Raw genomic sequence first — 26,511 nt, forward strand, 5'->3', positions numbered from 1 at the left:
ATAATGAGTGTTAGCACCTGGATCTCACAATCACCAAGGAATAGATGAAGTGTCAATCTCTGTCTACTGTGCAAGCTTGCCCACTCCAAATAGTGAGTTAGGAAATCATTAGTAGGAATCGTGATTAGCCCCTCTGATTCATCCTTCCCAGTGCTGGAATTACAGGCATGTGCCACCATACCCAACTCTAGAATTATTTTTGTATGTCATTTTAAAGAATCTTGAATAAAATATTTGAAGTCTATCATATAGTCATGGTTCTCAGTAGAAATCCTATTAGTATATTGAGAATAGGAATTGTAATTTAATCTCGTAGTTTTACCTTAGATTATTTTACACCCATTTCAAAACTTTTGGAGTGCTAAGAGTTCAAGAAAGATAAGAGAAAATCAAGACATGGTAAACTGACAAGTTTGTGTCCTGCCAAATCATGGAATGTTTTTCATCATTTTTTAAAAAATTTTCCCAGTAATGTGTACATGCATTGATTAACATTCAGTTTAGTTTGCTTTCTTTTTTTTTTTTTTTTTGTAGAACTGGGGTTTGAACTTAGGGCCTTACACTTGCAAAGCTGGTGCTTTTTTGCTTGAGCCACACCTCTCGTCCATTTTGCTCTGGTTATTTTGGAGATGGGGGTCTCATGAATTGTCTGCCAGTGCTGACCTTGAACCTCGATCCTCCCCATCTCAGCATCCCAATTAGCTAAGATTATAGGCATGAGCCAGCAGTGCTGGGCTACTTTACTTGATTTTTTATTTCATGGAATATAGCCTTCACCACCACTACTACCACTATCACCACCACCACCACCATTTTGCTGAGTGATTTTGCTTAATTCTGTTTCCTCTACTTGCATGCTCCACAAAGCAAGGTTTTTTTTTTTCTGTTTTGTTTATTGCTTTAAACCCATTTCTGGTATCTGGCACTCAGTATATATTTGCTGAATTATAGCTAATTTACTTTGCTGACTTTAATCTGTAAGTCAACACATCTGGATCATCTGAAATTTCCATCTCTGTCGAACATATAACCTGAGCCTTCCCTGTGGGATGAGGTCAGCTTTGCTCACCTCAAAGTTCCATTCCTGTTTGAAGAGAGGGGTTCCCAGGCCATTTTACCTTAACCCAGATTTGGTATGTTGAACATTTTCTAGTTAAAAACAGTGAACAGTAAGTCCAATAACAAATGCATAAACCATTTCTTTGAATATTTCTGATATAAGTGTAGCCTCTAGTACTTAAACCTTTTAACCTACAGTGTTTATACCTTTCACTCTGTCATGCTGAGTAGCTCAGCTATATTATGATAGATGAAAGCCATGTTTACAACTACATTAGAATGAAATGAGTTATAGCTTACTTTAAATTTTGTCTGGCCTAGTAATAGTTTTCTAAATAATTCTTTATTTACCAAGAATTTTTTACCCAGTACTCAGATTACATTTCTACTTTTCTAAAGTGTTACATCAGATTTTAGGGATGTGTCAAAATAAGGGAATTTTATATGGCATTTGGAAACATTTTTATAATAATAGAATTTTATTTATTATAATAAGATGCTTAATTTTATTTATTTTCATCTGTAATAAAAATAAATCTGAATGCAGTCATAAGTTTGCCTTTGTCTAATGTGATTGTTCAGATTCTCACATGAAAAAGAACATAAACTAAGTAGAAATAACCCTAAAGGAGGGCTGGGTGCATGGTAGAGCACTTTCCTAGCATGCCTGAGGTCCTGAGTTCAATCTCCGCCCAAATAATAATAATAATAATAATAATAATAATAGTAATCCCAGAGGAATTTCTCTCTAATGTTTTCCCAAGTACTTACTAAGTACCTAAGGCCACTTAGGTCTTTTCTTAGCAGTCTGAATCTTTGATTGATTTATTTGGAACTTTTTAAGACCTGCTTCTTTCTAGCTCCAGAGATACAAATATGTGTAAGAAAGACATTGCCTTCCCTTGTGATGGGTTGTTTTGAGCTTTTTCTCTAATAAAAGCTTGCTAGAAAACTTGTGGTAAACTATTGGTTATCGTGGTATTATTAACTAATAAGAATTAATGCATTACTTCTATTTTTTTCATAAAATTCAAATCTTTTTTATTTTTTGGTGGTACTAGGGTTTGAACTCAGGGCCTCATGCTTGCCAGGCAGGCACTCTACCACTTGAACCACTCTACCAGCCCTACATTACTTCTATTTTAAAAGGAATTCTGCAGTTAACGCTGTCTCAACCAGAGAAATCAATTGGCATCATTCAGTTTTGATAAAAATGGCAAGTTGGTACAAGAAATTTGGAAGCAAGCCAACCTTTTTGGGACTCTTTAGATCATTGAGGCCATGTGATGGGTCTTTCTTGAGGCTCAGGAAAGGTCTGCTGTATCTTTTTAAGATCAAAAGGAACCCTGGCCACTTCTTTTTCCTTCTGAGATTGTAAGACTGTAACACTAGATTTATACAACCAGTGTATCCTGAGTTCACCTTACAGACAAAAGTGTATCTATGCTATGTTGGCAGCATGGCTCTAGTGGTAGAGCACCTGCCTAGCAAGCATGAAGACCTGAGTTCAAGCCCCACTATGCCAAAAAGAAAGAAAGAAAGAAAGGGTATTAGTGCTTTACAATATCAAGTTGCTTGTTTCCTATGGTTTATGTTGCTTCTGTTGAATAACTGTACCTGAAAAAAAAGAAAGCTTCCCAACACTGTCACCTTCTTTATGCTTTATATTTGTAGTGGAAAAGTAGATTGATAAAAAATAATTTGTCCTGAAAAGTTTTTTCATTTGCAATTTGTAGCATGATACGGAATTTCTATTTTACTCTTGGCAATTTTATGCATGTCTTGTAGGAAATCTGTTGATCATTATTTTGCTACATATTGATGTGTGTGTGTTCGTATGCATATATATGTGTGTGTATATATATTCATCATGTGTGTGTAATTTAACTTAAAAATAAAAAGCATGCTGCTTGGCCTGACTAACTAATGTATAATTGTACCTGGTAAACAATTTTTTTTTCTTTCAAATTCTGATCATAGAGGAATTGAGCTCTCTTTGCTCTGATGAGCCACCTTCAGAAATTATGGCTTCCTCCTCTCTTGCATCTTCTGAAATACATAACCCTCATCTTACAGCACCACATGGAGAAAAGAGCAAAGTATTAGGCAGCCAGCATATTATAGCCAAACAAGGAAAAGTCCACTTGGCTCTAGATATGAAAAAGGAGGAAAAGCCTCAGGGGACCAGCAAGGACAGAGCCGACTCTCCAGTTTCTCTTGCAGCGGGAGATCCTTGCAACCTCCCTTCCATCCCAGCCAGTTTCCCAGAACATCTTGCTTTTCCATCAAAAGAGACTGGTCCAGTAGAAGAAATAAATAAAGACCAAGAATCCCAAAACTCAAATCATGTACTAAGTAGGAAGGATGATAGGTTCACTTTGCTAACAGCCCAGAAACCACACATTGAGCAGTTTAAGGCAGAAGGCATTTGTGCATATTCCTTGTCCCCATCTGACATTTCAGGAGGTAGTATTCTAGAAAAAGATTCCCCGGAATCACCATTTGAAGTAATTATTGACAAAGCAACATTTGACAGAGAATTTAAAGATTCATATAAGGAGAGCACAAATGACTTGGGTGGCTGGGCAGTGCACACTGACAGAGAATCATCTGCAGACATGTCAGAGACTTATGACAAAGTATTTCCACTGAGAAATAAAGAGGCAGGGCGTTACCCAACCTCTGCATTGCTCACTAGGCAGTTTTCACACACAACTGCAGCACTGAAAGAAGTGTCTAGGTGTGTGAATGACATACATAACTTTACCAACGAAATATTGACTTGGAATTTGGTTCCCCAAGTAAAACAACAGACCGATGAATCTGAGTATACCACAAAAAGTACAGGACTTGACAGGAGTGAATATCCTTCAGAAATTCCAGTTATAAATCTTAAAACAAATATTCATGAGAAAATTCCTGTATGTTCTATTAATGGGAGCACTCCCATCACCAAATCAACAGGTGACTGGGCAGAAAATGCCGTCATAGGAAAACCTGTCATAGACTACCTCAGTTCTACGAAAGGAGTGAGTGTCAGAGGTGTACAAGACACTGCGGAGAAACAAGGTGATAAACTCTCAGAGTTGCCTGGATCTCCGTATGAGGAACATGTCTCCTCGGGTTCTGGAGCAGCCACAGTGAAAGTGGCTTTACCTGATGATCAACTGAAGGATGAAATGACCTGGCAGAGATCTGTGCTGGGAGAAATCACAGAGGCTGATAGTTCTGGTGAGTCTGATGATACAGTCATAGAAGACATCACAGCAGATACACCATTTGAAAATGACACAAATCAGACTGAAAAAACTGCTTCTGCTCCAAGTGCTCTTGTCAGTACAGGTGAAAGGGAAGTCAAAGAGCTTTCTAGTTGTAAGATAGTGGGAAATAAAACATCTGAAAACTCTGAGGAGCCAGTCAGTGACTCTGAGCCACATCAGGTTCTACCTGATACTCTTGGAAGGAATTCAGTTGGTAACGTGGCATATTCACAAATACCTGATACAAATGTAGTGTCAGAAGATGTGAAACAGTCTGATACTATGAGTGAAGTTGCTCCCAACAACCCCAAACTTCCTTTAGCTGCACCTCCACATGTTTTTAATGAGACAGAATTCTCACTAAATATGACAGCTTCTGGAAAAGATGTTAAAAATACAGACAATTCCTCCCCAGAGGACTTGATAGCAGTCTTTACAGAAACTAGAGAGAAACTAGTAGGAGATAAAGAGGAAGAAAATGTCTCTGAAGTAGCGTCAAAGAAAACAGCAGACTTTAAAAGAACTTTTCCTGTGGAAGTCTTGCATGAAAATGAGTCCAGTGGTTCTGGAATTAAAGACATTAAAAGCAAATACAGTGAACGAAGCAAAGAAACAACAGGAAGTGAACTTCTAGGTGCTTTTCCTTCCCAAGGTACTCCAGTGGCATCTCTTGACTTAGAACAGGAGCAGCTCACAATTAGAGCCCTTAAAGAATTAGGTGAAAGACAGGTTGAGAAGTCAGCTTCTGCACAGGGTGAAGGAGAATCTCATTCTGAAGGAAGACTTAAGCAAACCTCTGCTCCACAGTCGTGGCCACAGAGATCGTCTGACATCCTAGAACATACATATGTCAAGACTGAACCTGATCTTGGGATTTCCAAACAGTCCAGTATTAACAGAGAAACTAGGGTAGATATTATTTCCAGCCTTAGCAAGACTGACCTGGTAAACAAGCATGTCGTAGCAAGACTTCTGACAGACTTCTCAGGTAACCATTTATGTTAGAAATACTGCATGTGGTTAATTCTCCTGTGATTACACAATTACTTTTAGTCTCTGGTTATGCTCATAAAATTATAGTTAATGTACAAGTACACAATATCGTGGGAAAAGGCAGATTTTTTTAATCATTGCCTTACTTGCTTTCCCTATACCAGTATTTCCTGAAGCAGTAGACCATTTTATGAAATTAATCCTCTCCTGAGATTTGTTTTAATTCTGTTACATTTCAAGATCCTTTCCTTATACATTAGCGTGAGAGTGACCGCTGCTTCTTAAGAATATCATTATGTTCTTTCTTTTTTTTTTTTAATTTTTATTTTATTCATATGTGCATACAATATTTGGGTCATTTCTCCCCCTTTCCCCCCACCCCCTCCCTTGCCCCCATCATGTTCTTATTAATCTGCAAGGTTTTTATTTTGGGTCTCCATAACAGTTACAGTACTGGGCACTTGGAGTTTTTGATGTGAAATCTACTTAGCAATCAAAGATAAAGGAATTTCTCCTGGGAAAGAGAGTAATGAAACCTTTAATTAATTTGCTCATATACCACAGAGATTTTGTGCTGTGCAATTAGGTGACCAGTAATGTTATAATACTATTTTGGAGTAATATTTAAGACATGTATTCATCTACTTCGAACCTTATTTAATGTTGTTCAGGCCACAACTCATTATGGTACTAGAAGCCCTTCCTCCTATGTTTATTTGAAATGATCACATTCCTCACAGCTGACTTTTAGTACATTATTTCAAATGCTGTCTCTTCTGGTGTCTTGAAAAGTACAAAGGGAGAAAAAAGGTTCTTGAAGCCCTCCACAAACGGCCCCCAATTTCTAATTGATACCCAAGTTCTGCTCTTACTGTATACTCAGTATTAAGTGCTATGCAGAGATCCATGGGTTTCAAACTTGTTTGACCCTTTTTCAATCCTCTTTTCAAACATTGTTATACATGGGTTGTAATATTTACAACAAAAATAACATTTTAGTTAATACAAAGTTTTTATGCTTGATTATACCATTTTAAAATGATTTTCTTTACCGAAGACTATGGGAATATTAATCTTCCTAAGTTTTAGTCTTTAAAATAGACATAATAATTATATTTAGCCTTATAATGGTATTTTAAGAATTAAATGTGAAGCTTGGTATAGTGGTACCTGTAATTCTAGCACTTGGGAGACTAAAGCAGAATGATCAGAAGTAGGAGGAAGGAAAAGCAGAGGAGGGAAGGGGAGGGGAAAGAAAATGTGAAAACGGAGGTATAATGCATTGCCTAGTACATAGTTAATATTCAGATTTAGCACCAAGTACAGGATCTGGCACATGCTAGGTAGTGGTGTTGGATTATCAGCACATTGAGGTCTTTTGATAAACCCCAAAATTTGAATAATTTTTTTTTTTCTTTTCTTGACAGGGCTAGGGATCTAACCCAGGGCCTCATGCATGCTAGACTAGCACTCTACCACATAGTTGCATCCCCAGTCCCCAAATTTGAATATTTAAGGATAGCAGTTATACTAGTGATTGAAGATAGGTGAATTTGGTTTTTTGTTGGTACTGGGGTTTGAACTCAGGGCCTCACACTTGCTAGATAGGCACTCTACCACTTGAGCCACTCCGCCAACCATAATCAATGGTCTTCGTGATGAGGACTTTGCGGCTGGAGTAGCATCCAGCTAGGACCAGCACCACTTTCCTGGGTTTCATGAACTTGCCCATTTCAACAGAAGTGGCCCACAGCAGAAAGCTAGATTTCTTCTTGAGTTGTAATAATTCTTATAGGTTGTTACTTTCGAGTGATGAGACGTGAAAATTAGCCTACAAAGCCTCCAGTGTCATATTCTGGCATTCCTGTGAGCTGAGACAACTAATCTAACTGGTTCAGCAACTTCCTTTGTTAGTAGAGTGATGTTAGTTATTTTGCCATGGGTGATACTGTTGTAAATAAAGAACTGTGCAAATACTGATTACTAATAATTCCCAGCTGAGTTATTTCATCCAGTATGAGATGAAAAGGGCTGTGGAAGTTCAGAATATTTGTCACCAACCAAATTCTATGATTAGTAGATTTTTTATATGACAATTAAACAAAATTGATGCAATTAGACAGAAGCTAAGGGTTCATCTTTACAAGTTTCAAAATTTAAAACCTTTTAAAAGTACTTTACTTTATGACTAAATCTTTAACAGTGTAAACTGCTTCAGTGATGCACATGACCCTCGCATTTTAAATAAGTGTACCTGAATATCTTCCGTAAAAATAGTTGTGAGATCACATTCTGCCTAAAGTTGTTGGACAGAAATAGGTTCAAAACAAAAAATGAGTATTTTATTTTCCATTTTGCTCTTCATGTTACGTACCAGTACACAGTGAAGCCTTCATGACAATCTTACAGGTAGTTGCTTAGTAATTATGCTGTGGCATTCTGCTTAGGAGGAAAATCAGATCCCTGCCTCACATATTTAATTTAGTGAAAATAGCTTTTGAGCTTTACTGTCCAGATTGGCAAGAAAGCAAGGAAATAGCAGGCATATAGCTTAGTGACTAGTATATAAATTGACTTGCCCTAGCAATTTATTCTAAGAAAAGAAATTTATGTGCAAAAAAAATTGCAGAAGTCTTCATTGTGGCACTGTTTATGATAATGATAGAAATCTTGGTATCTTAACAATTAGAGATTGGTTCAGTACATTATGACATAACCATGCAACAGAATATTGCACCATCATTGAAGTTGTTACAGGTGTTTGGTGATTGATTGGTTTTTTTTGTTTTGTTTTGTTTTTGTTTTTTTTGTGGGACTGGGGTTTGAACTCAGAGCCTTACACTTGCTAGGCAGGCTCTCTATCACTGGAGCCACTCCGCCAGCCCTTTTTTTGGATTGGGTATTTTTGAGATAGAGTCTCTTGAATTATTTGCCCAGGCTCGCTTCAAACAGCCATCTTCCTGATCTCTGCCTCCTGAGTAGTTAGGATTAAAGATGTCAGTGAGCCACTGGTACCTGGCTGTTTGTTTGTTTTTAAGAAGTGGGAAAAAATATAGCCTATAATCCCAGCTACATGGGAGGGATAGGTAGGCATATCATGGTCCAAGGCTGGCCCTGGGAAAAAAAGTGTGAGATCCTGCAGTAAAATAAGTCAAGCTAAAAGAGCTGGGAGCCTGGCTCAAGTGATAGAATGTGCTTGCCTAGCAAGGCTCTTAGTTCAAACACCAGTACACACATACACACACGTGAGCATGTGCAAGCACTATGATGCATGCTCATACTTATAGTCATAGAATTAACTTCCATTAATTGTCAACACTAGTGTTCATGTTTGTTTCCAGACTAAAAGGCCCTTGATCACCACCTGACCCACAGGTTTCTCCTCCCCTTCCCCAGAGCTAACTACCACCATGGACCTGGTGCATCTTTCTAGTTTATTTTACATAAATATGTATGTCTAGTATTTTATGTTTTTCATTTTTCTACCTTTTGTTTTTTTCCCCATGCTGGGGATTAAACCCAGGGCTTTGTGCATGCCAGGCAATAACTCTAGCTATGCCCTGAACTCCCTTTTTTTTCTCAATCATGTTTGTTATACAACTTTTATCATTCAACTTTAGGTTTTTAAAGTTCTTTAATGTTGAAATATGTACAATTTATTCATTTACAGCTTTGTAGTAACCCATTTTATAGACATTATTTCTCTCTAGTTTTTGATATTCAGTATCTAGCAGTTTTTATTACAACACATACATAAAATATGTGTATACAAAACAAGTATCTGTATACAAAACAAGGTATACAGAATTATCTCTTGACATTATTAAAAATGAATCTAGGGCTGCACACATGATTCAAGCAGTATAGTGACTGTCTAATAAATGTAAAGCCTTGAGTTCAAACTCCAATAAAAAATTAATTTGCTGGGCATGGTGGCTCACACTTATCCTAGCTACTCAGAAGGTAGAGATCAGGAGAATCATGGTTCAAGGCCAGCCCCAGCAAAATTGTGAGACCCCCATCTCAACTAATGCCTGGGTGTGGCAGTTTTTGCTTGTCAGACTAGCTACTCAGGGAAGCACAAATAGGAAGATCACATTCCAGTACAACCGGGGCATAAAACAAGACCCTATCTTGAAAATAACCAGCATGAAAAGGACTGGCAAAGTGACTCAAGTGGTAGAGCATCTACCTAGTAAGCTCAAGAACCTAAGTTCAAATCTCAGTACCGCCACAAAACAAAAAAGAAGAAGAAGAATGTAGGCCTGGGGTATGGCTCATATGGTAGTGTAAGACTGATTGAGGCCCTGATTTCAATTCCCAACACCTCAGAGGGGGGAAAAAAGTCTGTGTATCACACACACTGAATAATGAATCTGAAGTAATCCTTGGAATTTTATTTGTTTATTTGTTTTAAGATAGGATGTCTCTATGTACACCAGGCTGGTCTTGAACTTGAGAGCTTCCTGTCTCAGCCTCCTGAGTACTGGGACTACAGGTGTGGACCATGCATTACTCTGGAGTAATTTTTAAAAACAAAGTTATAATGGCTTTTCTTTCATTATGGCCAACTAAGTTTCTACTGGACCCAACCTTCCTGTATATAACTGTACACTTTGGACAAAATTATTTCAGACAAACAAAAAAATTCCACAAAAGCCTGAAGACACTAGAGAATGAAAAGAACAAAACAGATCTGAAAGAGTTGACACTTATAAGAAGAGACAGCATGGAATTCATTTTTCATTTTTACTGCTTTTAGAGGATAGACTGAAGTTGGTACCTCACAGGTTGGCTAACACTTTCATTGAGGATGCAGATGATAGAATTTGGGTCTGCCTTAAGGTGTCAACAACTGGAAATTAAAGGGAATGGGAATCTTGTAAAGGAGAGATCCAGCACATGAAGGCCTAAAATTTTATGTATCAAGTAATCTGTGTGAGCCAGGTGCCCGTGGCTCACACCTGTACTCCTAGCTACTTGGGAGACAGAGATCAGGAGGATTGGAGTCCGAAGCCAGCTTGGGCAAATTTTTTATGAGATCCTATCTCGAAAATATCCAACACAAAACAGGGTTGGTGGAATGGCTCAAGAGGTAGACCACCAGGGAGGGAGGCAGGGGGGAGAAATGACCCAAACAATGCACGCACAAAATTTACCCAAATACTAAAACAAAAAGTCAATACTCTGAAGAGGAATATAACAGAGTCCAGAAGCTATAAAACATAAAAGCCAGCATCCAGGATATAATCCAAAACTCCACATTTTAAGAACCAACTCAGCCTGAAGAGAAAAAGACAGTTTGCATAAACTGTAACTTCATAAATTGGAATTAAGAGACAGATAATGCAGCTATTACAACCATTCAATGAAGTAAAGAAAATATGCTTGATTGAAAAGAAAGGAAATCTCAACCTAAAAACAGCCAAGCGGAAATTCTAGAACTGTGAAATACAGTTGTCGAAATTGAAATTCACCAGTTAACGGTACAGTTAAGCAAAAGAGATTCTGAGACCATGGCTGGGAGCATTATTCAAGTGGTAGAGCACCTGCCCAGTAAGCGTAAGGCCCTAAGTTCAAACCCTAGTACCACCCAAAGAAAATTGGCAAGATTTTGAAGTCTCGACTCCCTCCCCAACCCCCACCCCCAAAAAAAAAAAAAGAATGAAGGAAAAAATGATACCAGAAAGAACTCCAGCCTTCCGGAAGGAACAAAGACCATTGGAAGTAGTGAGTCATCTGGCAAATATGAAAGGCTTATTTTTTTTTTCTTCTTAATTTCTTATTTTTAGCAGGGTGGTACTGGAATTTGAACTCAGGGCCTCACTCTTGCTAGGCAGACTCTCTACCACTTGAGCCACTCCACCAGCCCTAGCTTGTGTTGGGTGTATTCAAGGTAAGGGTCTCTGGAACTGTTTGCCTGGGCTGGCCTTGAACCATGATCCTCTTAATCCCTGCCTCCCAAATAGCTAGGATTATAGGCATGAGCCACCGATGCCTGGCTTCCTCTTAATTTCTTTAAAAATAACAAATTGTTTAATCCAAAGCTTTTAATGTCCATAGAGATTGTAATTTTATTTCATATGACAGTTACAGCAAAAGAGATGAGTATATGGAACTGTACTATAACCAGGATTTCTACATTTTTTCCAGTGCATCAGACAAAACTAATAGTTTAGTCTACATTTTTTATGTAGTAGCACATATTAATATTAAGTAGGCTGAAAAGTCAAAGATGTATGTTGTGATTCCTAGGACAACCACTAAAATAATAATATAGAGAAAGAGCTAGAGGAGTGGCTCAACTGCACCTATCCTCACAGTGGCAGGAAGCTTACAATAGAAGGATTGTAATCCAGGCCATTCTAGGCAAAAAGCAAGACCCTATCTCCAGAATAACCAGAGCAAAAAGAGCTCAAGGCTCAAGGAGTAGCAAGGTGTGATGCCCTGAGTTCAAAACCCAGTACTGCTCAAAAATACGTGTGTGTGTGTGTGTGTGCGCATGCGTGCGTACACTCATGCTATGCAAATTACTATAAGTAAAAGAAGACGAAATTACCAGAAGTAATTGACAGTCTGACTAGAAATGTTCCATGGAAATTTCTGGTAATCAAAAGCAATGTTGGGAAAGAACAAAGTTAGGGGATTTAATATTCATTTTAATACACTGTAAAACGAAGTAATGAAGGTAGTAATGGCAAAAGGGTCAACAAATAGATCACAAAAACAGATGAATTACCACTAACTTTGCAATTTAACTCGTGGGCCTGTTCCCAAGTTTACTGGTTAGGAGAATTCAGTTCCTGGAGGTTGGAGAATGAGATGCCCACTTTCTTGTTTTCTGGCTGTCAGCCAGGGAAGAAGGACCTTGCTTAGTTCCTAGAGGGTGCCTAGGTCCTAGCCTCCTGACACTCTCACATGGTAACTTCTTCAGCAGCTGGCCGTCATATTCACAGGTTCTGTTTACATTTGGGGATGGGGAAGTATTACACAGGAGTCTTGGGAGCCATCTTAGCGTGCTGCCTTCCACAATCCCAACTTCACATGATATGCAAAAGTTAATTGAAAATGAATCAGTCACCTGAGCACCTGAGCTTTTTTTGTTTTGCTGTACTGGAGATTGAGCCCAGTGCCTTGCATTTGCTAGACAAATGGCTCTACCACTTGCTCACAGCTCCAGTCCCTTTGTTTTGTTTTGTTTTGATGGTACTAGGTTTGAACTCAGGGCCTCATGTTTACTAGACAGGCACTCTACCACTAGAACTACCCCACTAGCCCTGTTTTGTGTTGGGTATTTTTGAGATGGGGTCTTCCGAACTATTTGCCCGGGCTGGCTTCAAACCATGATCCTCCTGATCTCTGCCTCCCATGTAGCTAGGATTACAGGCATGAGTCATTGTTGCCCAACTTGTACTTTATGTTTGAAACAAAGTCTTTGTACCTTTTTGCCCAGACTGGTCTTGAGTTTGGGATCCTACTGCCTCCACCTCCAGAGAACCTGGGACATGTGCCACCACACCCAGCTTCCTATGCTTTTCCTCAAGTTTTTTGTTTTAAAATTTTTAATGAGGGTTGGCAGAATGGCTCAAGTGGTAGGGTGCCTGCCTAGCGAGTGTGAGGTCCTGGGTTCAAACTCCACTACATACATACATACATACATACATACATACATAAACAAATAAATGAGAGTTTTTATGAAAGCTGGGCACATGCCTATAATCCCAACACTCCCAGGCTGAGGCCGGAGGATCTCGAGTTCAAGGCCAGCCTGGGCTACATGAAGAAACCCTGTCAAGAAAAAGACAAGAAAAAAGCATAGAAGAATATCTCCATGATTTTCAGATAGGCAAAGGTTTCTTAAGTCACAGAATGCACTAACTATAAAATTAATTATTTAGACTTCATCAGAATTAAAACTTTGACTTAGTAGAAGACATCATTAATAGTCAAGCCACTGACTAAGAGAAAGCATTGCAAAATGTGTATCTGACGAAGGACTAGTATCCAGGAAATCAAACAGAATAGATTCTGACTTTTCACAAAAGAATGACCAATGATCCAGTGTAAATGTGCTCAACATCATGAATCTTCACATAATTAAGATCAAAGTCAAAGTAAGATATCACTACCTATCCACCCAAAGCCAAAGTTATACTGACAAGGACTGCAGATGTAGCTCAGTGGTGGATTGCTTGCCTACCATTTCACAAGGTCCTGGGTTCAATCCCAGGACAAAAACTCAACAGGAAAAAAAACACTAGCGAGCACGAGGCTCTGACTTCAGTCCCCAGTACTGCTAAAATATAAAATTAAATCAAGACTGTCATCACCTAATCATAGAGTAATAGAGCAGCTGAAATTCTCATAAGCAGTTAGCAAGACTGTATATGGTACAGTTAGGAAGTTTCTCAAGAAAACAACCACACACCTATCCTGTGATTCAGCAGTTCCACTGCAGAGAGAAGTGAAAACATGTTCACAAAGACTTGTGTAACTCATAGCAGTTTTATTCATAATGGCCCAAAGCTGAAAACAGCCAATAGTCCCTCAGTAAGGGAATAGATAACCTATGATACAGCTGGTTTTTGATACTTGTATTAGTATTAGAAGTGCCTGTGACCAATAGGAAAAGGGGAACAGGTACTAGAGAAAAGGTTAGATCAAAAAGAATCTAGAAGGTAACACCCACGCACAGGAAATCAATGTGAGTCAATGCCCTGTATAGCTATCCTTATCTCAACCAGCAAAAACCCTTGTTCCTTCCTATTATTGCTTATACTCTCTCTTCAACAAAATTAGAAATAAGGGCAAAATAGTTTCTGCTGGGTATTGGGGGGGGGAGGAGGGAGGGGGCGGAGTGGGTGGTAAGGGAGGGGGTGGGGCAGGGGGGAGAAATGAACCAAGCCTTGTATGCACATATGAATAATAAAAAAAAAAAAAAGAAGTGCCTGTGAAAGAAGCAGCATAAAAAGACTACTGCGTGGGTTACTATCATGTTAAATCATAGAACAAGAAAATTGGTTGCTTCTGGGGTATTGACTGTCAGCTTTCTATACTGTAACAAGCACCTGAGACAATCAACTTAGGAAGAATTTATTTTGGCTCACAGTTGTAAAGGTTTTAGTCCATGATCTGTCCAGCATCACATCATGTAGGGCGCATGTGTTTACTTCATGGCAGGAGGAGGAGGAGCCTGCCACAGTCCACTTCAAGGTCATACTCCATGACCCCAGACCTACCAATACTGCTATTCCAGGGCCTTTGAGGGACACTGAAGATCCAAACTGCAGTCGCTGGGAAGGAGAATTAGAAAACCTCTTAGGATATAATAGTAGTCTATAGTTTGTTAGGTGACATAGATGTATGCATGTGTTCACACCCTGAATATAGTTTATATTTCATTGTATGTAAAATTTACATCTGAAGAAAAACACTAAAACACTGAACTTTAGTGATAATATGCAAGCTGAAATAGGTTTCCTGATATCTGTAATTTACTTTAATTTAAAATTAAAATTTTATCTGTAATTTAAAAAAATAGATGAATGGACAGAGGGACACATTTAACTAAGTATAGTAAAACACCAGCATCTAGCAGTGATGGGTGCCAACCGAACTGCACTTAAAAATGGTCAAGATAGTAAATTTCATGATACGTTTATTTTACCATAAGAAGAAGATAAAAACAGGGCTGGGGAGTTGGTGCAGTGGTAGGGAAGGAGGAATGGTAAACTGTAGGTGATGATTCTGTGGGGGGTGTTCACTCCCAACTCTTCAACTTTGCTGTGTATGTGGGGGAAATAAAATGGAGGTAGGGTTGGCTGACCCTGTTACTATGGATTCCCACTGTTTCCATTAGGGAAGTACCTGGGAGAACTGCAAGGGAGGTAGAGTAAGATCTCACATCTAGGGTATGTGCATTTCCTAACACCTGGTTGTAGTTTCCATTTTTGTCTCACTAATTACTGGTACTTCATAGATGGTCAGCTTTTGTGCAAGAAAATAATCAGTGTTATGTCAGACAGTGTTATAGACTGAACCCATGTCATATCAGTTTACAGACTGTCAGAACCACAGTTTAAACTTAATTGGGTTTTCACACTTGCTAGTGATTAGTGTTTAAGTTTAGATTGGATCATCTGACTTCTGGAGGCTTAAATTTATACTGTTTCTTAATTGGTAAATTTAGTAGTTGTCCAGCATGTACAAAAGCCTAGCCAGTCTTGCTAGGGGAAAAAAAGGATAGAAAAGTAAAGCCAGTGTTGTACCTTTATCCATTCCATCGTGATTCAGCATTAGTTATCTTAATTGCATCCTTTAGATAACTAAGATCAGAAGGTCACATTTTCAGATCCTCCCTGCTATTCAGTTGGCCAAGGAGTAGTCAATGCTATTTTGTGTTCTTTGCTTATGAATATGAAATTGAAGGCAAAGGTGATGTTAGCTTTTTTTTTAATGGATGAAAACTATTTTTTCTGAGAGTCTGAGAGAAATGGTAGTTTGAAAAGAGTACCTACAAATTTCTTTTTCTTTGGTCTGCTGCCAGACTCATCTGTGGCCAAAAACATGTGTGACTGTGTCTGCCAATGACAACTTTATATTGTCAGTGATCTTTCTGTGCCATTTTGAGGGGAACTTTGTTGCTTAAGAGTAAATCTATGGCAGAGCAAACTACTAACCCATTTCAGCAGCCACAGAATTTGGACCTGAATTTATTTTTGCATCTCAAAAAGTAACTTGATGCTGGCATGGTGGCACATACCTGTAGCCCCAGTACTTGCTTGTAACTATAATACTTGCCTGTAACCCCCGTACTTGGGGCCATGGGAGGAATGTGAGTTCCAGGCCAACCTGGGTTAACCTATCTCAACACAAAACAAAAGTAGCTTTATTTATTATAACTATCAATGAAAAATAACTTCCCAAAAGTTATTTTGTGAAAGTGTCTGCATCTTTTTTCTTTACACAAACTAATCACTCATACTTTAAAAGCCTGTTTTACCTTCTCTTTTTTGGTAGTGCTGGGGGTGGAAAACCAGGGCTTTGTCATGCTAGACTGCTGAGCTGCATCCTCAGCCCTCTTCTTTATTAATAAGTGGACAGTTTTCCCTTTTGTAGTCATAAAGCTTTGTTTAGCTGGGCACCAGTGGCTCACGCCTGTAATCCTAGCTACTCAGGAGGCAGAGATCAGGAGGATTGGGATTTGAAGCCAGCTGGGGCAAATAGTTTGTGAGGTCTATCTTGAAAAACCTTTTGCAAAAAAGGGCTGGTGGAGCGGCTCAAGGTGAAGGCCCTGAGTTCAAGCCCCAGTCCCACAAAGCAAAACAAAAAACAACAAGAACAACAATAAAGCTTTGTTTAGCCAGCTTGGTGGCACAAGCCTGTAGTCCCAGCACTTGGGAAGTTGAGATAGGAGGATCACAAGCTCAAAGCTGGCCTGCACTATAGAGCAAGACCCTGTCTCAAAAATAATAATAATAATAATAATTAAATAGAGCCTGGTTTTCTTTCCCTTTTAGTTATATAGGCATGTTTACATTTTCTTACGTGTTTTGAGTATTGACAAATTATGAGAAAAGGTTGCAAGGAAAATAAAGTATATTGTACACAGCCTTAAGGATTTCAGTATGAGACCAGTCTGGGCAAAAGTTAGTGAGACCCTATCTCAAAAATATGAGATAGGGTGTGGTGGGGCATGTCTGTTAATTCCAGGTACTGAGGAGCAGAGGTAGAAGTATTGTGATCAGAGGGGGAGGGGGTGCTTAGACTCATCTGACTGAACTGAGACCCTGTGTGAAAAACAAAAAAACAGTACTGAGGGTATGGCTTAAGTGGTAGAGCCCTGAGTTCAATCCCTAGTACCACCAAATTTTTTTTAAGGAAAAAAAATTAAAGATGAGATTGACTTCAACTCCTATGAAGCTGAATGACTACTAAATCTTGACATTTCTGTCACTTTTATTACTTTTCAGAATAATCATTTGAGCAGATTTTTTTCTTTTTTTTTTTTTTTTTTTTTTGGCAGGACCGGGGTTTTGAACTCCAGCCTCATGCTTGCTAGGCAGATCCTCTTACCGCTTGAATCACTCTGACAGCCCCTTTTTGTGAATGGATTTTTTTTCAAGATAGGGTCTCAAGATTTATTTGCCCAGAGCTGGTTTCAAACCTGGATCTTCCTGATCTCTGCCTGCTAAGTGGCTGTGATTACAGTTGAACAGCTTTTGTTTTCTACCTTTGAAGTGTGTTTTTGAGAGAATAGATTAAATTCTTTTGGGAATTGCTGAACTTAGACTCAAAACCCAAGCTGTTCCCTAAAATTCAGTAATACGATAAATGGGTGGGGAGTCAACAGGTTCACTGCTGTTCCTGCCTGAATCCCAATTTTTCCTTAGACTGAGATTTCCATTGAGTATATTAGTGCCCTCTTTTGATGTAATATGGTTACTGCAGCTGGTGTCTTTAAAAGAAGGAATCACTTACATTTTTACCATCATATAAACACTCTTGGTAATACTCCTGGATTTTGACATTCTTAGTCAGAATCTTATCTGCCACTAACAAAATAGTTGAGGTAACTGAGAAGTTACTGATTTTACTTACAGAGCTAAAACTCAAAAATAAGCTATATTATATATTGAAGTAGACTTAAGAAATAAAGACGTTTGTACAGCATGATAATTTATTATTACAACATTTTAAACATATTGACATATAACTAGAAAAAAGTAAGGTCTTTCAAATGAAAATAAAATTTAACTCAGCCCTGGTAGCTCATCCCTGTAACCCTACTTCTTGGGAGATCACAATTCCAGGCTAGCCCTGGAAATAGTTTAAGAGACCCCAATCTCCAAAGTAAGTAATCAGAGCAAAATGGACTGGAAGTATGGTTCAAGTGTTAGAGTTCCTACTTTGCAAGCAATTAAACATTGTCATTGAAAGTTATTATGGATTCAAGAAGGTAGGTTTTACACAGCCCTGGTGTTTGAGTGTGAAAGATGGAGAAGGAAGAGGGAACCCTGTTTCCGTATTTCTGTCTTGTTTACTTGGTGCGTGGTAGAACCATTTTATGGTTAGGTGACAGAGTCAGGTGGTGGTATTTGGGGTTTGGGGCTTTTGTTTTTGTTGGCAGCACTGGGGCTTGAACTCAGGTCTCATATTTGCTAAGCACACGCTCCACCACTTGAGCCGCTCCCCCAGCCCAGGACGTGATGTTTTGATACATGGAATTTGAGGTGTTGTGAGATGCCCCTTAGTGATCTCTTCTATTTCTGTAGGTTCATATTGCAGCCTACATGCTGATAACTCCAGATCTGTACTCCACACTAGTCCAATCTGCCCTGCTGCCTTGTATTGTGCTGCCTTTACCTCCTGGCCCTCTGCCTCCCTCCATTCTTCCTTTTTCTTTTCTTTTTTTTTTTGCCTTGTTTGTTTATTGTTGTTTTTCAGTACTGGGACCTGAACTCAGTTCCTCGTCATTGCTAGGCAATCGCTCTTGCCACTTGAGCCATACCCCTAGCCATGAGTTTCTTTGAACACAGGGTCTTCCCTTGGAGCCCAGGCTGACCTCAAATTGGCTATTCTGCCTCAGCTTCCCTAGTGCTGAGATTACAAGCATGAACCACCATACCCAGTTTCCCACTATCCTTTTACATACCTCTCTGTTTAATCCTATGGAAAAAACCCATAGTAAATTTTATATGGAAACTTGATAATGTAAAATAGATTTGGTTAAAAGGGTCCCTTCTAATCCTCCAATCTTAATCTCTTTTTATCCTGTTAGCAACAAAGAGGAAAACAAGTATTTACTGCTCCATAATTAAATTTATTTACTCAATTTTCCATTGTAATTAGAGCACAGATTGGCAGTAAAGTGAATCACTACCCAGTGTTCTGAGCACTTTTATACATTAACCCATTTAATCTTAGCAACATCCCTATGGATTATTGTATTATCTTGAGTTACAGATGAGGAACCTACAACACAAGCATCTTGTCATATATCACACAGCTAATAAGCAAAATAGGACATAAACGCATGTAGTCCAGAACAGAGTCTATTCTGTACTTACTGAAATGGGATAGTATGTGTCACCAGGTAGGGATCTACAACCAAGTGAAAGCCAGGAGACTATTCGGAGGGCTCCAAAGAGAGAACTGGAATAATCCCTAAAATGAACCTCTGATACACAATGGACTATTTCTGGACTTTGTATACCATTCCATTGCTCTGTTGTCTGTCTTTTAACAACTTTCAAAGTTGTCTTGGCTCTTCAAAGTCTTTTGCATCTCCATAGCAATTTTAGAATTGGCTTGTGCATTTCTACAAAAAATGTGATTGGAATTATACACTTGGGGACAATTAATATCATGGTGATTTTGAGTCTTCCAACCCATGAAAACAGTAGCTCTTCACTAGTTTAGGTCTTCACCTTTCCCACAGGCTGCTAACAGCTGTGTCACATTATTTTCAATCATCAGTGATCACTTTTATACTAGATTTAAACATCTAAATAAATAAAAATTTCCAGTGCAAAAAACTAGATCTACTTTAGTTTCTCTTGGCAATATTTTATGGATTTTAGTGTTCAGACCTTACAAATCTTTTGTCAGACTTTTGCTTAAAGTATTTCATCTTTTCATGCTATTGTAAATGTTATTTTTAACTCAGTTTATAAAGGGTTAATAGTAATACATGTAAATATAATTGATTTTTTTTTTTTACCTTGTATCATGCAGCCCAGCTAAATTCACTCAGTTCTAGTAGTGTTTTTTTGGTGGCACTGAGGTTTGAACTCAGAGTCTCATGCTTGCTAGGCAGGTGCTCTACCATTTGAGCCACTCCACCAGCCCTTTTTGTGTGTGTGTGTGTGATGAGTTTTTTCTAGATAAGCTCTCACAAACTATTTGCCCGGGCTGGCTTCGAATTGCCCTCCTAATCTCTTGTCTCCTGAGTAACTCGGATTACAGACATGAGCCACCAGTGCCTGGCTGGGGGCTTTTTTGTTGTTGCTTTTTTGGTGGTGCTAGAGTTTAGACTCAGGGCCTTAAACTTGCTAGGGAGGTACTCTACCGCTCAAACCACTCCTCCAGCTCCAGTTTCTTCTCTTAGGTTTTCTCACAGTCTTTTTGTCTCCTGTTCCTGGCTGATATATGTTGAAGGAGCAATTTCAGGAAACAAGTGGAAGTTGTCATTATGCAGTCTCTTGGTCATTAGCTGGGCCCATGTTAGCACTAGATTCTTATAAATAACTAACATGGTAGGTGCTCCAAAGAAAAATAAAGCTGGATAAGGGGATGGAAAGCAATGAGAGAAGGGGCTGTTAGGTAGGGCAGCAGGGGATATCTTATAATAGTTTTCCAGCAGCTGGCAGTGAAGTTTGTGGGGACAGGTTGCACAAAGGTAGAACTACAATTCTTTGTTTGTTTATTCCCTTTTCCATCTCTGATCCACCAAGGACCTTTTCTGGCTGGGCCCCAGCTTTATCCTCTAAACTTTTCATTCTTTTTCTCTTTCTTTCAAATATTGGCAACCTGCCTAGCAAGCATGAGGCTCTGAGTTCAAACCCCAGTGCCGCCAAAAAAAAAAAAAAAAAAAAAAGTTCAGATCTGCCAATCTACAGAATTGCAAACATAGTATAAAAAACTCCCACATAACCTGGGCTTGCTGTCATTCTCCACATGTTAACATTTGGCCACATGGGCTTTATTACCCCCTCCCTCTCTGTCTAGATATATTGATACATTTTTTTTCCTGAACCATTTCAGAGTTAGTTGGTTACAAACATCCTGCCTCATACCCAGAAATACTTTGGAGCATGTTTTTTGGAATAAGATCTTTTTTGTTGTTTTATATCCATAGTACACTTAAAATTTTTTTTGGAAATTTAACACTGATGCAGTACTTTTATCAGTTCATCTCTTTTTTTTTTTTTTGGAGACAGGGTCTTTGCTGTGTGTAGCCCAATCTGACACTGAACTCGTGATCCTCCTGCTGCAGCCTCCTGAGTGCTGGGATTGCAAGGACAGGTCACCACTCTCAGCCCAATTGTTCATTTTGACCACTTTTCCCCCTTTTCCAGGGATAGCCTAGAATCACACTTTCCATTTGTGTGCTGACATATCTCTTTACTCTCCTTTAATCTAAAAAGGTACTTCAGCTTTAAGTCACTTATTTTTCCAGCTGGGTTTGATGGGTGTTTTCTCCTTAGATTCAGGTTATATGTTCTGGGGCAGGAATACAACAGAGGCGTTGTTGTGTCCTTCTCGGTGTATTACATCCAGAGGCACATAGCATCAGTTCATTCCACTGCTGATGACAGTGACTCTAAACATTCTACATTGAAACTTCTCTTGTAGCCGCGTAAACTCTGATACATGTGTCCTTGAATTCTGACTAGAATCTCTCCCACTTAGTGCTCATGCTCGTAAGCAAGCAGCACTCTGTTCAGTCTCAGTTCAGTCAGATGAGTCTGGGTTGCCTCCCAATTTTCTCTCTCCTTTGCAGCAACACTGTGCTTCCCATCAGGAATCAGGATACTTCTTTTCCTAGTGAGTCACATCTGCCAGCCAGAATCTCTGAACCAATGATCATTTCTTCTATACAGTCAGCTTATTTTTAGTATTTTCTTGGTTTTAAATGAAGTACTTTTATGTTTTGACCTCAGGGAAGTCTGTTCAGAGGAGAGTGTTAACAGCTGAACATGGAGAAGAACTGGATGTCACTGGGTCAGCTTGGATTAGGCTCAGGTTCATTTTACCCCAAATTACTGTCTTTTAGGCTAGCCATATTTGAGTATAGTTAATATTTTTGCGAGTTTATAGCATGTCAGTTACAATGCATTCTTCCTGTCCTTGAAACAGCTCTAGAAAGTAGATGCCATTTTCTTCATTTTACAGTTGAAAATCTGGAGGCTTAGAAAAGTCAAAGTAATATGATTAGAAATTACCAAGATTCAGATTCTTGTCTGTCCAACTCAAGGTCTTGCTCTTTTCTCTTCCCCCTATGGCAGTACTGGGGTTTGGACTCAGGGCCTTACGCTTACTAGGCAGGCACTCTACCTCTTGAGCCAGTCTGCCAGCTCTTTTTTGTGTTGGGTATTTTCAGAATAGGATTTCGAAAACTATTTGCCCAGGCTGGCCTCGAACCGTGATACTCCTGAACGCTGCCTCCTGAGTAGCTAGGATTACAGGCGGGAGCCACCAGTGCCCAGCTTCCCTATTTTGTAAACAGAATAGCTGTGAAGAAAGTCACAGGGCTATCAGTGTCAAGTGTTAGTCTTCACAGACTGAAATGCAAAGGTAGTCTAGATTGGAAGTAGTTGTCAGCAGTTGCCATCCACTTTTTGAGGCATCTTTAAGTAAAAGAACTTAGATTTGGGGGGAGGTTGGCCCAAATAATGTATATACATATAAGTAAATGTAAAAACAATAAATTAAATTAAATTTTAAAAAGAACTTAGATTTTTTTTGAGTTTCAATGTCCCCAGCTGTAAGACCTGGTTGCCTGGGGTGATCCTGCTTCACACCTGTTTCCTAACATAATTATTAATAGAGCCTTACCCACTTTCAAAAGTGTTGTGGTTTAGTAGGGCACAATGGTTTCTTCCTGTAGTCCCAGCTTCTTGAGAGGTTGAGCAAGGAGCTTCCCTTAGTCCAAGAGTTCTGGGCCAACCTGCGTGAAACCTAGTGTCTGTCTCTCTTTCTTCAGTACTGGCGTTTGAACTCAGAGTCTCATGCTTGCTAGACAGGCACCCTACCACTTGAGCCAACAAAAATAAAAATCAGCCGGGTACTGGTAGCTTGCGCTTGTAATCCTAGCTACTCAGGAGGCAGAGATCAGGAGTTTAGAGATTCGAAACCAGCCTGGGCAAATAGTTCTCCAGACCCTATCTCAAAAATACCTAACATAAAAAGGGCTGCTGGAGTGGCTCAAGGTGTAGGCCCTGAATTCAAGCCCCAGTATCGCAGGGGGATGGGGGGAATAGTTGGCCATGGTAGCTCATGCCTATAATCCAAGCTGGGAGGAGCTGAGGCAAAAAAGATTGTAAATTCCAAGGGCCAGGTCAAGGCAGTTTAGCCAGACTCTGTCCTAACATTAAAAAAGGGTTTAGGGGAATAGCTCAGTGGTAGAGCCCTCACTTAACATGTGTAAGACCCTGAGTTCAAAATCCAGTCCCACACACAAAAGTATTGTGGTTTGGATAATTATATGGTCCCCTACTCATAATCCTTCCTGAGTTCTCTTCAGTTGAACACAGAGACCAGAGTTTCATTGTAACTAGTACCACTCTTTGCCTTCACCCCAATTCATACATTTCCAGTTAGCTTTGGTTTTAAAGTCTAACCAGTTGGCCTAGACAATTTATAAGCATTCTTTTATATTTATTTATGGTACAGAGTGAGGTTTGAACTCAGGACCTTGCACTTGGTAGGCAGGCACTCTACTGATTGAGCCATTCCACCAGCCCTTTTCGTTGTAATTATTTTTTAAGTAGAGTCTTGTTTTGTTTTTTGGGTTTTTTTTGGCATGGGCCAGCATGGACTGCAGTCCTCCTTTAAATCTCTCACATAGCTTGGGTGACAGGCATGCACCACCATGCCCAGCCATTGGTTGAGTTGGGATTCTTTCAAACTTTTTGCATGGTCTGGCCACCAATCTTGATTGTCCCAATCTCAGCCTCCTGAGTAGCTAGGATTACAGGCTGAGCCACTGTATCTGATATATAAGCAAGCATTCTTTACTTTAACTTTTTTTGTTTTGTTTTGTTTTGAGATTGCTTTTCTCACTGTGTTACCCAAGCTGGCCCAGAACTCCTGGACTTAAGGGATCCTCCCACCTCAGCCTCCCTAACGTTAGGACTTCAGGCATGCGCCATTGTGCCTGGTATGTTTGCTTAATTTATTCAACAGTTCTCAAGGTTTTGCCATCCTTCTTTTCTGCCAAAATAATTTAAGGTTAATAACACTTTACCCGAGTGGACATCAGTAGCCAAAATAAACTGTTACATGCCCGATTCTCTTGAAGTGGGATATGCCTGTATGGCTATGCTAGTGGGGTGCTCACTGGCATGCAGGACATAGTCAGAAAGCAGTCCTGGCTTCTGTAACTTACATTTTCTGTCTTTTGGCAGTGCACGATCTGATTTTTTGGCGAGATGTAAAGAAGACTGGATTTGTCTTTGGCACCACACTGATCATGCTGCTTTCCCTGGCAGCTTTCAGTGTCATCAGTGTGGTTTCTTACCTCATCCTGGCTCTTCTCTCTGTCACCATCAGCTTCAGAATCTACAAGTCTGTTATCCAAGCTGTACAAAAGTCAGAAGAAGGCCATCCATTCAAGTAAGTTGAAGTGACAGTCCACATTTTAGTGGAAGGGTCTGCTGGGACTAATCAGATCTAAAAATTGAACCTGACTAAAATGAAGAATTACGGAGCCTTATGCAGCCCACTGTGACATGAACCATCCCCACAGACTTTACAGTCACCCGAAGAAGTGTCCAAATTAGGATCCAAGAATTTTTTGACAAGGCTCACACTGTTAAGTCTGGAGAGGACTAAATTCCTGAGTGGGCCCAGGAACACAGAGTCCCTGGAGTAGTCAGATGGCCACATGTGCATTTGAGGCACCACATGGTATGGCCTTGACACAGCTTTGGAATCCTGGTGTTGGGGCTGTGCTTTTGGTGACATTAGAACTCAGTGCATTTGAGTTCTGTTTCTTTTAATTTGACTTCTTTTTCTTTCTTTTTTAATTTTTTTGTAGTACGGAGGATTGAACTCAGGGCCTCACACTTGCTAAGCAGGTGCTCTGCCACTTGAGCCACTCCCCTAGCCCTAATTTGACTTCTTTCTTAGTGGTCATTTAAGTTTCATAATCCCAGAGACAAGTCTTAATGAAGTCACTAGGTCATACATTTCTAGAGTCTCTTGTTTCTAGCATTTCTGATTGTGCTATAACTTTAACAAATGCTTTCTTCACCCTTCCTTAACATTTTTAGCTCACAAAAACTGTTTACTTGAACATTAAGAAATGACAGTTTTTCTAAAGCTTTTTCTGGTAACCGCTCAGGACTACAAAAGAACAGGCCACAGCAGATGTTGGTGCTGTACATTCTCTTGATGGAAATGGAGGGAGTAACTCAAGTCCTGCGGCATTGAAAGTGTAGTGTAAATTAAGGACTGGAGAGGTGGGTGGAAGAGTGCTTGCCTGGCCTGCTCAAGGTGTTGGATTTGATCCCAGCACTGCAATCAAAAAGAAAAAAATGCATATATAAACAGGAAACCTCATAAAAAAATTGTAGGTCCCAACAGCAGCTCTCTCTGGACTGCATGCCTGTGACTTGGGCAGTGTGGCACACATCTGTAATCCCAGTACTCAGGAGGCTAAGGCAGGAGTACCAGTAGTTTGAGGACAACTTGAGCTAGCCTGGGATACATAGTGAAACCTTGCCCCAAAACACCAAGGACTGGGTCCCAGCACCACCAAAAAAAATTACTGCAACTTAGTTTTTGTTGTTACTGTTAAATTATGATTTATACTTTTTGAAATAGGACCTCACTATGTACCCCAGTCTAACCAGCCCAGGCTGGTCTTGAACTTTTTACTTCCTCAGCCTCCTGAATGTTGGGATTACGGGCATGTTACACCAACACACTTAGCTGCAAGTTAATTTTAATGGATCAGTGGTTATTGAATGAATGAGTGTATAAATTTTACTATTTGCAATAAGCTCAGATGTCTTTTTGTTTGTCTTGCATTTTGTTTTGGGTATTGTTTGAGACAAGATCTCAAACTAATGCTTCTCCTGCCTCTGCCTCTCAACTACTGGGATTACAAATTTGAGCCACCATGCCCTGCTAAGCTCATATGTCTTAATGGTTTTTTTTCCCTTTTTTGCATGGTACCTGTGGATTTATAAAATGTATTGTCAGGAGAGGAGAAGGAAAGGTGGGGGAAGAGAATATGGTTGAAGGTACATTGTATACACATATGAAAAGTACATAATGAAATTCATTTTTAAGGGAGAGGGGCATAAGAAAGAATAATAGAGAGCTGGTGGAGTGGCTCAAGTAGAGTGCCTGCCTAGCAAGCATGAGGCCCTGAGTTCAAAACCCAAGTGCTGCCCAAAAAAAAAGAAAGAAATAGAAGGGGTGGTGAATATGATCAAAGTACATTATATCTATGTATGAAAACAATCAT

General features: G+C 39.5%; 1 protein-coding gene and 1 non-coding gene across 5 annotated transcripts in view; one reads left to right on the forward strand and one right to left on the reverse strand.

Annotated features, from left to right (window-relative positions):
* Positions 1-26,511, forward strand: part of Rtn3 (reticulon 3) — a 59,773-nt gene that overhangs the window by 23,848 nt on the left and 9,414 nt on the right. For 2 of the 4 annotated variants that reach the window (XM_020159026.2, XM_020159024.2), the window contains one exon: positions 24,443-24,650. In XM_020159026.2, coding sequence (XP_020014615.2) covers positions 24,443-24,650 — 208 coding nt within the window. Of the gene's footprint in view, positions 1-3,039; positions 5,308-24,084; positions 24,196-24,442; positions 24,651-26,511 lie in introns of all 4 variants that reach the window. The other 2 variants (XM_074048055.1, XM_074048058.1) reach the window with 2 other exon arrangements.
* Trnaa-agc (transfer RNA alanine (anticodon AGC)) lies at positions 20,085-20,157 on the reverse strand. Its single transcript has one exon. It is a non-coding gene; the product is annotated as a tRNA-Ala (tRNA).

The sequence above is a fragment of the Castor canadensis genome, chromosome 1 (genome assembly GCF_047511655.1).
Source record: "Castor canadensis chromosome 1, mCasCan1.hap1v2, whole genome shotgun sequence".
NCBI classification, from domain to species: Eukaryota; Metazoa; Chordata; class Mammalia; order Rodentia; family Castoridae; genus Castor; species Castor canadensis.